This window comes from Electrophorus electricus, chromosome 2 (genome assembly GCF_013358815.1).
Source record: "Electrophorus electricus isolate fEleEle1 chromosome 2, fEleEle1.pri, whole genome shotgun sequence".
Classification (NCBI taxonomy): Eukaryota; Metazoa; Chordata; class Actinopteri; order Gymnotiformes; family Gymnotidae; genus Electrophorus; species Electrophorus electricus.
Window position 1 is genome coordinate 25,544,626 of NC_049536.1, and position 17,570 is coordinate 25,562,195.

A 17,570-nucleotide genomic window follows, 5' to 3' on the forward strand; every position below is an offset into this window, starting at 1 on the left:
TTAGCCACTGGGAGAGATAAGCAGAGCTAATTCAAGCAAGGGGGAATTTGTTCTGCCTACTGATAAACGCTGATAAAAGCAACGGTCACCCCAACCTCCCTTGCTGTTTGTGTTTCTGTCACCTTCTAACCCCCTTCTTTCTCTCCCCCACTTTCCACTCTTTCTTTCCCATATCTCTCTCTCTCTCTCTCTCTCTCTCTCTCTCTCTCTCTCTCTCTCTCTCTCTCTCTCTCTCTCTCTCTCATTCTCTCTCTCTGTCTCTCCTTGATAAAAAGCAATGGGACGATGGGACGACACTCTGCACAGAGTGGATGCCATTTTCACTGTGAGTACAAACACACAGCACATACAGCACATGGTGTGAAGTCAGCAGAGCTGCAGGATGGCTGTGCTGTCACTCCACAGCAGCAATGGCGCATAAGGTCAACACACATCTTGCTCTGCACATATCCCAATACCCCCCTGAAACTTGCTTGCACAGTTTGAAAAATCAGTAATAAATCAGAAATAAAGATTTGATCTGCCCCTCGCATTCCTCCTTCTTTCTCTCCTTTACATTGTTCTTCTGTGGGAGAAATTGTGTCAAATGTCAATGCATTTTTAGAGCATTTTCATTATTCTTGGCCTGTGGGTCCCCAAACGAAGTGTTGCATACTCTCTTGTAGTCCCTTCACCCCCAGCCCATATGTCAGTGTATCCTGCCAGCCTCCGCCCCTCCCCCTAGCCCCCAGCTGCAGGCTGCACTGCAGGACATGCTGCTTAGGTGGGCTGGCGTCATGAGTGATGTCAGCGTAGTGCGTCAGGCACAAGGAAGCACACCGCTGTCCCATTCTGCTGCCTTAATCTCTCACACACACACCCACGTGCACACACTCTCAAACATGCACACATGTATGTACACACACGCAGCCACATTTCTTCTATTTTGAAACTGATATGGCAATCAGATGGTCCATTAGAGAGCAGCAGACTGCTCAAGGTAGGATTTTCTCCCGAGCCTGATCAATCTGGATGAATGATTGCTAGCAAGACTCATTGATTCCTCCTGGGATGTTTGACTTAGCGGGAATACAGACCATGCATAGACCATACGTAAACTGTTATGCCACGCTCTTGTTTAATGAATGCTGAAGAGAAAGGGAGAAAAAAGTTAAATCTGCTGAAAAAATATCATGCATTACAAATGTAATATGACAGTTTGTACTAGGTGTGCATTAATAAGGTCAGAAAACAAATGCAACACTTATCTTTTGTTGGGCTGGAAAAAAAGAGAATCATCTGATCCAGAATGTGAATACAATGCACATCTGTGGCTGTGCTAGATGAAAGGCTGTTTATAAAGACTAGACGCAGTATCATGTGAAGTTGTAAGAACAGTTTAACTGCATACAAACAACCACACCCCCACAATCCCACACAGCAGTCACTAGTGGGGGGTGGGGATGGATATAATGTCATAACATTGTGTACTTAAAAGACTTCTTTTATAATATTACTAAAAAACAAATACATAAACTTGAATAGGATAGGATAATATCATGTCCAGTGTTCCCATAGAATAACATTAAACAATGGACAATCTGATTTGGTTAACTGGAAAATACAGAAACATGAACTCAGAAAGAGAAATACAGAGGACATGTATTCATTTGTTAGTTGCGGTAGAAATTTAGACCACACAAATAGTGTCACTCACTGACCACAGGAACAGAACATACTGAAACACTCAGATGGCTGAGCTGTAAGATACAGAAACATGCACATAGAAATACACACACAGAGAACATGTATTCATTTGTTAATTGTGATAGAAACTCAGACTACGCAAATAACATCAGTCACTGACCACAGGAACACAGAACATACTGAAACACTATGTTTTGCAGAATGAATGCACACACCCATACACCCATACCCACACCCACACACTACTGCAGTAACTGACTCCTAAGCAGGAAAAGATAAAAACAGAAATACTGAATGAAGAAGTCCTGTAAAATGTCTAATCAGTGGAGAGCAAACACAGAGAGAGAGAGAGAGAGAGAGAGAGAGAGAGAGAGGGATTACAGATAAAAAAAAACAATTAAAAAAGGAAGTGCAGAAATATTCCCTCTGTAGTTCATTGAACAGATACGGTATTGTGATATGGAAGCCCTCCAGCTCATAGGCACAGATAAAGAAAAGAAAAAGCCAAGCATCACGTTTGATTTTGATCGGAGACTTGAGAGGTTTGTTCCCAGCAGTGTGCAAGCCTTTTCCAGCCATTAACCAAATCTATACCTGCTTATGGTGCACAAGTATAACTTCAATGAAACAGAAATAGAAGCAAATTGATTTATCTAAACCTTGGTTTGATTTACCGAAACCTCAGTTCTACTGAAAGGGCCTTAAAGGCATCGGCACAGCTTGGGCATTACCATGAAGTCATGGTAGATGTAGATTTATGACGAGTATTTGAACATTTGAATCTGACATGAATCTCAGTGTTAGTGCCTTTCAATTCCCATCAGAATGATATAAAACAGGGTCCATCCTTCAGGCTGTCTGTCTGAGCCCAGCAGTACAGCGAACAGCTCTGCTAGTGACAAGAAAATAATTTCAGAGATGGACAAGACTCTAAGGCTACTAACTGTCACAAAGACTTTATAAGCCACACTTGCTTACACATATTTTACTATTTCATACAAATTGTTAAAGTTGTACAAAAATTGTTATGCAATGCTGACATGTACTTTTGGTGTTATGGATACATCCCCCCTAAAGGCTCACAGGAAGCAGACATCCAAAGATCCTTTCAAATGCACATATAAGGGTTGATTGATTGCTCTTTGGACCATATTCCAGTTACTTCATCACTCAGAATTTCCTGTGCAAATAAATTCCTTTGGCCCAAACTGATAAGAGTGTCAGTAAAACTAGCAATGGGCCCAGATGAACCCTGACCTATTTGTGAAATCTGAACAAACATGAGTTTGCACAGGTAAGAGGCCCCAGTCAGATTACAGTCACTACACATGGATTTAGCCCAGACAGTGAGGCTGAGGTAGCAGTGAACCCCAGATGTGGCTCTGGAATAGAGTATGACCACAGCCTTCTATTCCTACCCTAAAAATAACCCAAGCCCTAACCCTAGCCATAGTCCTAAGCCTAACACTAACCTTAGCCCTAGCCCAAGCCTTAGCCCTAACCCTAACCCCGCTATGGCCTGACAGAGTCAAAGCAGAGCATGAGTTACTGTCAGTCCCTATTGACATGATGTCGCATTTTAGCAATGGATTCAAGCCAAGAAGCAAGAAACAAAACAAAATGAAATGATGTGATACAAAGCAAAAAAAAAAAAAGTAGATGTTTATGGAGAGCCAAGCGTGTGGAAAATAAGTTTAATGAAGCTACTGTGGGATGAGGTCAGCACTGCTAGGCAGAATAAACCACGCTCTCTCCTTCTCTCAGCTAGGATAAATGCACCAAAGCTTTCTTTGCTTTTTTTCTACAAGAGAAAATGTTGAAAATATATAAATAAGGTGATTAAGTGAGGAAAATGTAATAAGACTGACGTCAAACCCAAGTCCTGGGGGAATGAGCTGATGGGTATCACAGGGTGGGCCTCTCCTGGGTGTCTGCGCGGGGATTTCAGCACTGAGTTGTAATGTTACCTCTGGCACACATGCACATAGAAACAAACATGCATGCATGCACGCATGCACACACACACACATACACACACACACACACACACACACACACACACACAATCAGGCTCTGATACAGTGACATTTCAAAAGTAGGTCAGACACTCTGTTACCCTGCTGCATTCATTCCATGGAAGTGTTTCCCCAGAGACTTTTTTACTCCTCTAGTCACTGAGTTAATGTATTCATTTGTGTATAAATAAATAAACATAGAAATAAAGACATTGAAAGTGGGTAAATCCTCACAGCACAAAGCCAGCTTTATAAATAATATTCAAGAAAGTAAAAAACAGTACATAACAAGATGTGATTTAATATAGAATTTAGCATTTAATTTAGCAACAAATTAATGTCTCATTAATATCATCATTGCCTGAGGCTCTTTTGTTTACAGCAAGCTGTTATGCACAGGAAACATGGAGAACAGCAACAGCTAAAGTATTGTATGACCCTGTATTCAATCCCGTGTATCCCTATATTCAAACCTTCTACTTTCTGATATATACTCCATATCCTATTTAAGTCATACACCATTATTGTACAGCCCATGACTACCAGGCCCAGGTGGATTTGGTGCCAAAAGACAGCACATATATACCGTCTTGGGGGGTTGCCAGTGATTGCACTGGGAACTTCTGCTGAGCATGGGTAATCAAGATTCAGATCCTTACAGAAAGCACCTGCTTCACTGAGCTCCACTTCAAGAATGTCTGCCACTGCATCAGTGGGGAAAGAGAAAATGAGGCAATATGTTTTGGGGGGGCTGCATTTGTGGATTTTACATTAACCTACTGAGCATAAACTGAACAGTTTTACACCAACTGCCCTGCGTCATTTCTGGTTACATAAGATGCCACATAATGACCTCAAAAATGCAGTAAATGGTGGCAGGTTATTTCCATGTAATGAAACCCAGCAGGAAGATGTAAAACTAAAAAATTAAAAATTAAATGCCTTAAAAAAATAATAATAATTTTTTTGCCAAATCTATGTATAATGTCTGCAGAAAACTTGTAATAGAGGTCATCTAGGGTTGTATATTGTAAATGTGGACCCAGATTATGTCAGCTCCAACTTCTTTTACCTCATTCCAAATCCCCTATATTAAACAGATGACCTATACATCTACTATAGAAAGGAAGTCTTGTTATCTTGTGAGTGCATTACTGAGGATATATTCATCCCCTGACTGACAGGTTGACACATAGGTCTGACAGCAAGTGAGAGAGCTCTGGTCTTCAAACAAGGAGCAGAGTATTATTACAGGTACGAATCATAATTATATCCCTTCCTAATCAATCTTCCTTTAGGGCACTGAAAGAGGACTCGCTTTCAAATGTGTTCTAATATATGACTGCGCAAGGGCAAGCCGGAAGGACAAATATGGCTGGGAAATTCGATCTGATATTCCGGATGTTTCTCTGAAGCACAAGCCATTGCAAGCGAGGTCTGAGCTTGTACTGGCAGTTCACGTTGTTCCGTTATGGCCCGTGGCTACTTTCTAAAGTTTCAGTGTGGGTCAGCAGTTCCTGCCAAGCCTCCACCAAGAATGAAGGCCAAGTTGTGTGGGAGAGAGATTTCTGAGCCCTGAACCACAGAATCACAATCCATATCTGTCCAGCCTGAGTTTCCAGTTGACTATGGATATGCAGAGACTGTGTGTTTCGAATATGAGCCAGGTATGTACTTCTAATGAGTCACATAATTGCAGAGCAGGGATAGGGTAGGATTTATGGCCTTCCTCACCAATCAGACTTGTTCTCCCGGGAAACCATACCTAACCAAGCACACATAGGTGACGTCTATGGCGCTTCTCTAAAGAGCATGGTCATGTGCACACCCATAGCCTTCCTGTAGCACCATAGACAGATCGCCACACAGTCACACACACTGACCGCATGACCTAGCTTCTAACAACGCATGGCTCTTCAGAAGGGGGACTTGACACGGGCGGAGGAGATGGAGAGGGTGACATAAATATGTTTTCTCAGATGTCACTCATTAGGGCACAATGACCTCAGCAGTCAGAAAGTTAGAGAGCTATCCACCTTTTTGCACACATTTTGCCTGGCAAACCACACACGTTGACGTCACACCCTGACTGCTCACTGAATGAAGTGGCTTTCTGGCCTTTAAGAGGCTTTTTGTCTCATTCATGTAAAGAAACCCATAAGAGCTAAGGACAAGTGAACTAGAGCTTAGCAGCTCAGCTGTTTAATCAAATCAGCAGTGTCTTCCCTCATGAAATAAAGAGGTGCTGTGTGTCTACATGTGTATGAGTGTATGTGTGTGTGTGTGTGTGTGTGTGTGTGTGTGTGTGTGTGTGTGTGTGTGTGTGTGTGTGTGTGATTGCGTGCACAAATGCGTAAGCGAGTGAGTGAGCAGCGAGAAGAAAGCAGCTGCTCTTACTCATCAGCTCTTCTTGCACTGTGAGGTGCGGGTGTGCTGGCGTCACTGAACTCTGAGCTGATAAAGCTTTATGTCACCAGCAGGGTCCAGCTTAACCTTCTTCTTAACTCTCCCCCACAACCCCCTCCCTGAGGTTCTGCACCCTAGGCAAATTACCTCGGAAGTGGTCACGCCGATTCTCACCGTCCCTGCTACTCATCTGGCTATATGCATTTGATACCTTGCTAATAGAACCTATATCAGCATGGGACTTCAGCATTTGACAACATTAGAAGTATCACCAAGTGTCACCTTCTTGCACTAGTCAAAAGCTCACAAGGCAGCAGATGTGCATGTGTTTTGGACTGGGGACTGGAGCAGCTTGTCCTGCAGTTCTGTGAAGGAGAGGCTTCCACTTTGCTCACTTAGCTGTGAATAATCGTCTTAAAGGGATTGTAGCAGAGAGACTAGTGGTAATGAGATTAAATCAGGTCAACACAGTGAGGTCAGAGACCCTGCTGTTACCAAACCTGCTCAAGCATGCACACACATAAGCATGGACAGACAAACACACACACACATAGACACACACACGTACACATGCACGTACACACACAGAGGAACAAATGTCCAGACAGATCACATATGTGTGTCAGCAGTGGAACAAACATATGCAGGAAAACAGCAGAGAGTCAGAGGAGGCCGTAAAACATATGAGCAGATGTACAGTCCTAGTCACATGGAACAGCCTAGAGGTACTTAAAGCTGCCAATCTGGTTCTACACTGCCCAGCCAGAGGGAGCGGAAGCACCACCTGATCCACAGCACCATCTCACAGATGCCCAGGCCAGGCCGATTTAACACACAGTCCTCCCAAACTAAAAATATTTACAAATTTCCAAATATGTGTTTTGAAGAAGAGAAAAGCATGAGAGTAGCATGTGTTCCATTGAGTTCTAATATAGGAAACATGTGCCTTTTCCTCAATACTAAAAGGAGGAAGAAGGAGCTCAGATTTGATGGCAACTCTTAGTCACAAATATATGCTCTGAATGGGATATTGTACAACAGTTAGTTCCAACCAAATAATTTGACTGGACAAGAGACATTCAATGAGAATTAATGTCGAATATAACACCCCTTGGACTTTTAACTATACATGAATCACTCTGCTTTACAGGTGTGTTCTATTAACCACATATTTATTTGACCATTAATTACATTAATGATTGTTATCTATCTTAGATTGTAACAAACTTTGCTGATAACTCATCAGAATTACACATTCCACCTTAGCAACAAAAGAATCTTATTTCACTGGTTGCACAATAAAGGGAAACCTATAGATAAATGCACATGTAGCCAGACTCTAGTAACATAGACCTACAAAAGCAGCAAGCTAGTGTGCAGGAAAATATCTGTGTTGCTTGGCAACAGGCGAGTCCCAGTTCACTTGTGTCCACTTGTATGCTTGTCCTCTCCTCCTCTTATTCACTTGTAAACTTTGAAGTGGATGACAAAGAAAAGAAAAGTGAAAAGGGGACATGGAAAACATTTTGGGACACACCCATGCTGTTTACACTGCCCACTTGGCCAGTAAATTCCCATTACATGCATTCACAGGATACGGCGCTGTGGTTCATTAGAAGGGCTGTGTGTGGTCACGAGCAGTTCAAGTCATTAGCCAAAAGGTAAGGGGAAAAAAAGCAGCAAAGAGACCACACACACACACACACACACACACACACACACACACACACACCACATCACATCACAGGTAGTGTTATATATGCATATATGCTGCGTCTTTTGATAGTAAGCTCTAAACACTGATTTGGGTCAACCTGCATTTTAGAATTTCTCCAGATTTGGATAATGTGTCTTTGTTTTTAGCCTTAAATTAACCTTGAAATGATTTATGCTTATAACACAGTTTTCATAATTTGATGTCTGCTTTATATCAGCACTAAAACCAAGGACAAAGCAGCGACTATATTTTGTCCAGAAGGTTCATTCATTCATGTCACCTTTCTCCCATAGTAAAATGGCAGAAGAAGAGTGTCAGTCATAAAGCCTTTTGACAAGTTTGGAGCTGGGACCCCGTTTAACTTCTACAATCTTATGGAATCTTATGGAATTAGTTACAAAAACTGAATATGAAACAAGAGCATGTCAGTGAATCTCAGTTGTGCTCTAAATCAGTATTACGTGTGGGTAGTGAAGGGATTCTCCAGCACCAGGACTGGGAAACACTGCTATAACTGCATCTGGACAGAGAAAAAGCTGTAAGCAAACCTGCTCAGCTAAGACTGTGTGATCTTCCAGTCAGGACCAATAGCATTACAGGGCTTAGCAAACACCCTCACACACATCAGAGCAGCTTATAATCAACTCTGAGGCATGTGCATGCACACCCAAATACTGACACAGCCAGAGAAGAAGTGTTAAATGATTTATGATAATTTATGAAACAAATTGAACTAAATACAAATAATACTTGTGGGGTGTTCCCAGTATGCAGTGATTAGACCTACCAAAAGTGCTCCAAGGAAAGACAACTGGTTAGCCAGTGAGTGTGAAGGCTGGCCCATGTGATCCAATCCCACAGAAGCGCTATTGTAGCAAAGATTGCTGACTATGTTAGAAAGGTATCAGAACACACAATGCATCACAGCTTAATGTGTATGGGGTTGTGTAAATGCAGACCAGTCAGAGTGCCTGCGGTGCCCCCTGTCCACAGGGCACGTAATCATCAGTACTGGACCACAGAGCAGTGGAAGAAGCTGGCCCAGTCTGATCACATTTTCTTTTACATCATGTGGATTGCCAGGTGCAGGTACATCACTTAGCTGGGGAAGAGATGACACAGGACACCTTCAGAAATTTTATGGAACTCAGGTCTCCATGGTTTCATGAAGTCCATGCCTGCTCTGGTGGCAAAGGGGGACCTACACAATATTAAGCAAGTGGTTTTAATATTATGGCTGATCAGTGCATATGTGTGTGTGTTTGTGTATACAGAATACAATATTTAATTTTTTTTTAATGTAATTTTAAATAAAATCTTCTAATCAGGTTTAGAGGGTAGGACACACACACACGCGTGTACTTGTGTCAACAGCCACAGTGAAGGTGAAATCTAATTAGACTCTGACTCATGGCTGTGAATATAGATCTGATACCCACTCTCTCCCTCTACAAATAGGCATGAATCATATGTTTCACACACTTCGATATGATTCATGGATCGCTTTGGGCTCATGCACTCCAAGACCTGTCCAAACTCCCCAAAATAGCAGTCAGCAAGTCCAAACCAAATGTTTGTGGATTCTCCTCCCAGAGCCCCTGAATATGTGATCTCCATCATGTATCTTCAGGTCAATTCCTATAGGGTGACAGCATCACATATTTCCCATACATATAATTACCCTCAACTCATTAACAGCTTGATTAACTGTGGAGAGTATTTATGTCAAGGTTAGGAAAACTCTGAACTGTAATACAATGCTGCACAGTACTGAAGACTGACACTCATTTCTGGTGGCTTGGAGGGGAGAAAAGTTAATTTCTTGTGAGTAGCAGAACAGAAAATTTCCTGGTGAAGTACACCAGAAGGCACTGATACCATATTGAAGACACTCCTGCCTTTTATTAACTTGTTTAATTATTTCACTTGTAATGTTCACAAACACATCCGGCTGTCCTGACGGTGTATCTCCCACCCATATGTATCCAAGCTACACCAGGAGACTGTTCCACTATTCTGCTAAACATTACAAACTATGGCTCTTCACAGGAGACAGAGGACAGACATCAGCAATGAAGACAGAGGACAGGTATCAGCACTAAAGACAGAGGACAAGCATCAGCACTGGACAGACATTAACACTGGACACAGAGGACAGACCATCAGTACGGCCAGGAATCAGCACTGAAGACAGAGGAGAGACATCAGCACTGGAGACAGGGGACAGACATCAGCACTGAAGACACATAACAGATATCACCACTGGACAGACATCAGCACTGGAGACTGGAGACTGAGGACAGATATCGGCACTGGACAAAGAGCATTGGACAGACATGAGCAATGAAGACAAACAGCCCTCGTAAACATCAGACACAGGTCATGCTGGGTCAGCCTTCAGTGAATACATGGGTCTCAATGGTCCTGCCTGTTGCTACTCTTTAAAAAAATATATAGGCCAGAATCTCAAGTTATGAACCACCACCAAAGTTAGCACAATAAAGTGATTGCCTTTGTTCTAATTTTATTAGTGAACACTCAACCACTCCCAACACAAAAGTCTAATTGTAGGCGAGGTACAAAACATGCCATCAGACCCAAACAATAAAGCAGGCATGGCTAGAAGTACTCTCAGTAATTAGATTCTCTACTTGAAGTCACAGCTTTTTGTATACGCAAAGTAACAATTTGGACTTAATGACACACCTGTCATGGTACCTTTGAGGGTTGGTAAAAGCTGAGGTGAAATGCAAATCATTGGCCAGGCTGCTGTCTGCTTCCTTACTCTCCCACTCCTTCCCTCCAATTACATCGCTGTCATTGCTCACGCTGCACATTGACGCGCTTCTTCCCTTCTGCTGGTGCTTTGAATGCACTTTTGTGTGCTTGCTCTTTTTATATATTGGAATTTGTGTGAGAGAGGTATGTCAGATTGAGTGTATGTGTGTGTGTGTGGGTGTGGGTGTGTGTGTGTGTGTGTGTGGTTGTGTGTGTGTGGTTGTGGGTGTGGGTGTTTTTGTAGAGGGTGAGAAAAAAAAGGAGAAACAAGGTTCATTCCACTGCAGTCGGCACGTGTCATTCTCTAGGAGGTGCTCAGAATAGATTAAAAAAAGGAAGCGGATGTGAGAAACGAGTAAAAAGACAATAAGAAAAAGGGCAAGAAAGAGAGAGAGACAAGAAAATAAGGTAGAGAGAGAGAGAGAGAGAGAGAGAGAGAGAGAGAGAGAGAGAGAGAGAAAGAGAGACAGACAGAGTGAGATAAAGGGACAAAGAGAAAATGATCAGAGGAGGATGAAGGAGAGAGATTAAAAATCAAAAAAAGTGCAAATATTTAGATGTAAGTTTGAAAATAAATTCACTAATTCCCTTGTTTTTGCTGAATTAGAAATCTATACACCAAAATGTTTCTCTCTGTCTCTCTTTCTCAGCCATGCAGTCAGGGTAAGGTTTTGTCATATGTCCTTCATTTCTCTCTCTAACTCAGAGGGCCCTCACTGTTATTCTTAAACATGCCCCAGGACAAGATGGACACCTTCTCTCTGATTCATTTACCAGGTTACTGTGCAACAATGTTACAATGCTACAGTGATACAGTGCTGCCTCACTACAGTTATACAGTGTTACAATGCTATAGTTCTACCGTGCTACAGTGCTACAGTGCGCTAGAGTGCTACCATTCTACAGTGTTACAGTGCTACATTGCTACCATGATACTCTGCTAAAATGTTACCATGTCCTGAGACAGGGAGTGGGGTGAAGAGGCCTCTGGGCCCTCAGGGCTTCTGCACTGGGTGTGTTTCTGGCGAGAAACTCCCAGACATTCGCTTAGGAGTATGTTGTTCAGCTGGCCTTGCTTAAAAATGCACTGAGCAAGCAGAGAACAGAAGCAATTCCACAATAGTACAAATCGTATGATCCAAGTACAATGAACATAAATCAACCTCCCTGTTCTCTCACGTAGGAGGGCAGACAAATAGACTTACGCAGCACAGCATTCCTGATGTGGGTGCACTATGCTAATAACCCAAATAAACCCAAGCCACAGAAAACAAAAAGAGAACCCTAGCCTTCAATACCAGCACTGGGTGTCACACCTCATGTGGTATGTATGTATGGATGTATGTGTCAGAAGTGTGTCAGAAGTGTATTTTGAATATTTTTAGAGTAAGCTTACATGGTGAACCCAATGCTCTTAGCAGGTTCATACAGCATAAAGTGCTCCTGTGCATGAAAACCACACACACACTTCATCGGATCCTTAACAGACCAACCAAATTTCAAGCTAATGTCTAATGGAAGCAACTTATAGCTATATCTTATATGTCTTATAACTATTTCTATGTATATTATAACTGTCTTGGATTTCCTCAAGACAAGTGCAAGAAGCCATACTGTGCTGAGTAATTCATTTCCATAGCTTTTTGTCCACACACACACACACACACACACACACACACACACACACACACACACACACACCACAGATGCTCCAAAGCACATCCAGTTGAAAATTGCTGGTTAGTTGAGCAATTTCAACAAAACCTTAATTTAAACCAAAAAGCTAATGTCTAATGGAAGCAACTTATATCTATCTTATATATCTTAGAACTATTTCCACGTACATTATATTCATATATTCATTTCCTCAAGACAAATGCAAGAAGCTTTATTGAGCAATTCATTTCCATAGCTTTTTGGCCACACACATACACACACACACTTTTCAATTTCATTTTTGTGGCAGTGGTACTCATCCAAATATATTTACATCTCATTATCTCGCAACAATGGTTTGCGTAAATGTCAGAACGGACAGAGTTCTGATGTCAGCATGGATGAGGGAGTTTAAGTAAGCAAAGCTACGTGTGTGTGTGTGTGTGTGTGTGTGTGTGTGTGTGTGTGTGTGTGTGTGTGTGTGTGTGTGTGTGTGTGTGTGTGTTTAGGTGGAGCACGGCAGACGGCTCTTGTCTTCCTCTTATCCCTTAATATGGATATTTAGAAGATAATCAGATATTCACATATTGAGACTGATGAAATAAACTGCTCTCTTTGGGTATGGTTGAATTAATAAATTACCATTTTTGTAGTTCATCGGCATGCATACAGAACATAGTCAAAGTCCATTTTACTGTCATTATATTAAATACTGGGGTTATAATGTTATGTAGTAAAGTAATTAAAGAGGCTCATAAATGAAGAAACACATAAATTCTATGATGAATGCATTTTTTTTTCTTATCAATGACATTCAGAGCCCATCTTGGGGGGAAAACACCTTACCACTGACTCAGTTATCTTTAGCGTCAGTAATGTAGTGAGCAGTAAGGACTAGTCACTCAGTTATCTTTAGCGTCATTAATGTAGTGACCAGTAAGGACTAGTCACTCAGTTAGTTTTAGCGTCAGTAATGTAGTGAGCAGTAAGGACTAGTCACTCAGTTAGCTTTAGCGTCAGTAATGTAGTGAGCAGTAAGGACTAGTCACTCAGTTAGCTTTAGCATTAGTATTGCAGTGAGTAATGGTAATGCTAAGAAGCTTTCTCCATGCAGTGAGGGAAGTAGAAGCACACTAACTGATAATGTCAGGGCCAGTGACACTTCCCCTTAGATGAAAACATTTGCAGTGGTTCTCTGTCAAAGCCATCAGTCAAGGACAGATTCAATGCAGTAACCAGAGAAAGACTCAGTTGAGTAACCCATTTTGACCACAGTGTTTCAAAAGCTCCTCAGAAACATTCCATTAAAACTCATAAACCTAAAGCCCAAAAGATTTGGTTGCAGTTCCAACAAGAAAACAACTGTAACCAAATAGGTTCTTCACAGAAAGCACACATTTTTCCCTGTTAGCTTAGAATATTAATCAGATGCAGACCCAGGGCTTTAATTATAGTAGTGCCCATAGAGTGGACATAAGGAGCGCATTGCAAGCATTTACACATGCATGCACACTGAGCTTTCTGTTGGGTGAAAGAACTGCTGCATATGTAAGATACCTAGGATTTCAGTTTCCTTTTTTATGACTTAATTACTCTTTATATATGTTTACATATGTTAATTGAAAAACATTGTGTGTGTGTGTGAGTGTCCATGTGTGTAAGTAATCATATTTGTTTGTGTTTAATTGTCCTCAGAGGGCTCTGGTAGCTGAGCAGCAATTAGATTTTTAGACTATTACATCACCCCAAACACTTATTCAGCTTGCACTGACACACGGGAAGACAACTACCAAACATTCCTGACATTCCCAGGCCTCCTGCCCATAGCTCAATGGTTGCAAGCTGAATCCTGTGGCTGCATCTTGATCCGACCTCGGGAATGGGACTCCATACCACCAGAGAGCATGCTCTGTACAACTCTGACCTACAGAGGGTATGCACAGTGAAGGGAGCAGTCATGCAGCCTGTCATCCTGGCAGGCCGCACGGACTGGGCCGCTGTGCAGAACATCATCCTAAATTAATATGGATATCAGGGACACACCTGGGGGAAAGTCTCTGTTTGCAAACACCCACTCACTGCACACTGTGAGAGAGCAGATGTGCAAAATACAATAAATTACCAACACCCACCAGAAAAAAAACTTTATATGACACAGGCATTATACAAAACATACATCATGAAGAAAATGGTTCAAGGGTTTGCACATTGGACATGTGGCATAGAACTGAAAGTATATCAAGTGTCTCAAGACAGCTGCAGTTGTGCATTGTAATTAAAATACTAATACAGTGAGAGATTTATAATTATGTGGAGCTTGAGCAGGCTCTCAAACATGACATTTTTTGTATATTTTTGGATTCCCCCCCAAATTCTTCACCTTAATTTAGTCATCTCCAATTCCCACCCATCAGGTAAAACTCCCTTGTCACATAACAACTGCCAACCAGGAAGGGGGAGGGCTGTCACATGCTTCCACCAAGGCACATGCAGCCAATCACAGCATCTTTTTTGAGTTGTGACTCATGCAACGTCATTGGGCAGAGTAACACATTCTGAGGATAGCACTGTCTACCCCTTTATGATGTATGAGCTCACAGACGCCCGAGATTGACCAGTGTTGCTGTAATTGACAGGGGAGTGAGTATGCCACCCCAGCTCCTTGAGAGCACAGATAATTTGCTCAGAGAGGGCCTTTTTGACAATGGATACAAAAAAAAACCCATATATTTTGAATCTGGAATTTTGAGGTTTGTTCACATAGTGGATTAAATAGTGTGGAATTGCTATGGTGAAATATCAGCACTAATAAATTGTATCATTGGAATGTGGATCAGTAACAACACAAGCTGTCCCAGTTTAGCACCTCTCCAAAGAGTAGTTGATGGCTTGGATGGCAGACACGCATAACAGACCGCCAGAAGCAACATGAATGCTCACATGCAAACGAGAGCTATCCTGTGGACAAACAGCGCACTACTGTGCAGGGCTGCATTTTACAGCCCACCGGACACACTGGGGTTTTCAAGCATTATAGTAGAATATGAAAGTGTTTGGGGGAGGTGTTGGAGGTATTGTATCAGATAACAGGGCATTGGTCAGTTTACAGAATGTGGCTCTAACGTCACCATCAGAGGCAATGCTATGACCTAGCCACCTTATATAACTGAGTGTCACCCAGGAGGGGTACATAGGGAGACGTGCAGATCACTTTACTTCTACAGACAGCACTTCTCTGATGCAAGGACCGGTTCCACTGCAACTAACTCGCAACTCCAACATTTGTCATTCATACAATACATTACTTTACAGAGTATAATTAAGGAGGAGAGAACCCTGTTTCAAAGTGCCACTCTGAAACGCTGATATTCTTCACTCTGGACAGAATGCTTGCGCTATTACACCCCAGCATGTCCAGTCATTAGACTGCCGTTAATGTGGAAACTAACCTCATTTACTCCACAGCTCTGAATTATCCATTCATAGAGCAAGGCGCAAGAAGAGGGATTTTGGGGGGTTTCGTTGGGTTTTTTTTTTTTTTTTTTTTTGAGCAACAGCCCGTCAGACGTGCGTAAGAGGCGATGCAGGTCTCTAGGGGAACTTGTCCACTACGATTACACTCAATTTCCTCTCCCGATGGCACAGTGCTGCATTTCAGCTTTATGAACATTCCCTGCTTTCATATTATGGAATGAACTGAAAGCTATTGTACAAATAAAAATATACACATGTATTATAGTAAACACTCAAAAATGCTATTTAAATATATGTATATAATAGATTGAGACAAAGACTAATAGTTAGCCTGCATTGGTAAAATAATGGAAATATATGAGGAAATTAGTTATTCAAACACCAGTGTTTTTCACAGCATGGTGAGATTAAATGATGGAATTTACCTGGACATACATTCTACACATGTCTAGAGCTCTACTTTGACCAAACCTGGCACCAACATTCTTCCAGAAGACATTCTATCGTTTTTTCTCCTGTTGGTTATGGTGGACACCACTCTCCATTCTATATTCTACCATAAACCTCTCAGATAAGTTCAGCTCTCTGAGAAGAAAATTATGTAGACTATGCTTTACATAATTTTCATGCTGTATATTCACACACTGTATGGCGTGGTCTTACTGGATAGCACCACTCCCACTTTGATAAAAATACAGCAACTGCTGAAATACCAACATAACTATTCGTCACAGGGGCGATGAGATTTGCCTTTAGAGTCTACTGATGTTCTTTTATAACCCAAAGACCAAATCATGAGATATGGCTAAATATTAGAGTGAAAATGAACTACTTGGTACATTGTTAAGCGGCAAGAGCATACTGATTGCAAATGACCTGGCAGCCTGTGAAAGACAACAGCAGCAAATAGTATTTGAATAGTACTTGAAATCATGAAGAAAACATGAACACTGAACACCAAACACTGAATACTCACTCTTCAGGACACAGACAGCAATGTGTAAAAGGAAATATGCCAGAGGATACATCAAAAGATCCAAGCTACTGGAAAGCCTCAAGAACAGACAGGCCAGGTTACAGTTACAGATATATTAACAGATATTAAAAGGCTTCTAGCATTACACAGCAAAGTCTGAAAGCTAGATGAGACAAAGGTAAACCTGTACCTCAGTGATGGAAAGTGGAGCATGAAGAATATCTCTTGTCCCTATGCGTGCCTCTTCATTGCAGAAACCTGTTCATTCATCCAGTTTTGGCTGCCTGTGAGACTTTACAAATACTTACACACTACACTGGTTATAGCAAAGACATCTATTGTTAGTAGAGAGAACTGTCCAATTTCCCTACAGTACACTAAAAGAGAGCATGGTCAGCATTTTGTATTTGTTTCTGGTCACATGCTGTTGTTTCTGTATTTTTAGAACTCAAAGCTGAGCTCTATAGGGTCTGTAATTATGGACAGAATATAGGAACTTTTGCACTGGAATCTCATTCTAACTGCAAGGGTGACATCCTTAGGACAGAAATGGCAATGCATATAATCAGACATCAGCACTTTCTTTATTTAAGGAACACTGCTATTAAACATACACATGCATGTGCGCTAGGGCACAAACACACACACACACACACACACAAATACACTCTACTTTTCTGAAAAATTATCCCCAGAGGTTTTGGCATTTCACTACCAATGTGTGCATCTACAAGATTGTTAAAACTGTCCTTTAAACTTCATGATACCAAAGTGAATTTCTAAAATTTGATCATTAATACATTTCCTCTTTCTGGCCAGTTTCTTCAGCACTTCCTAGGTTTTAAGACTAAAGGTTAGGGCA

At 41.6% G+C, this 17,570-nt stretch overlaps 1 protein-coding gene across 1 annotated transcript in view; it reads right to left on the reverse strand.

Annotated features, from left to right (window-relative positions):
• sik1 (salt-inducible kinase 1) overlaps positions 1-17,024 on the reverse strand; it is a 40,007-nt gene extending 22,983 nt beyond the window's left edge. Inside the window, exon 1 of the mRNA XM_035523245.1 lies at positions 16,899-17,024. Within this exon, the coding sequence (XP_035379138.1) occupies positions 16,899-16,921 (23 nt within the window). The 5' untranslated portion in view covers positions 16,922-17,024. The remainder of the gene's footprint in view (positions 1-16,898) is intronic.
• Positions 17,025-17,570: the final 546 nt, after the last annotated feature.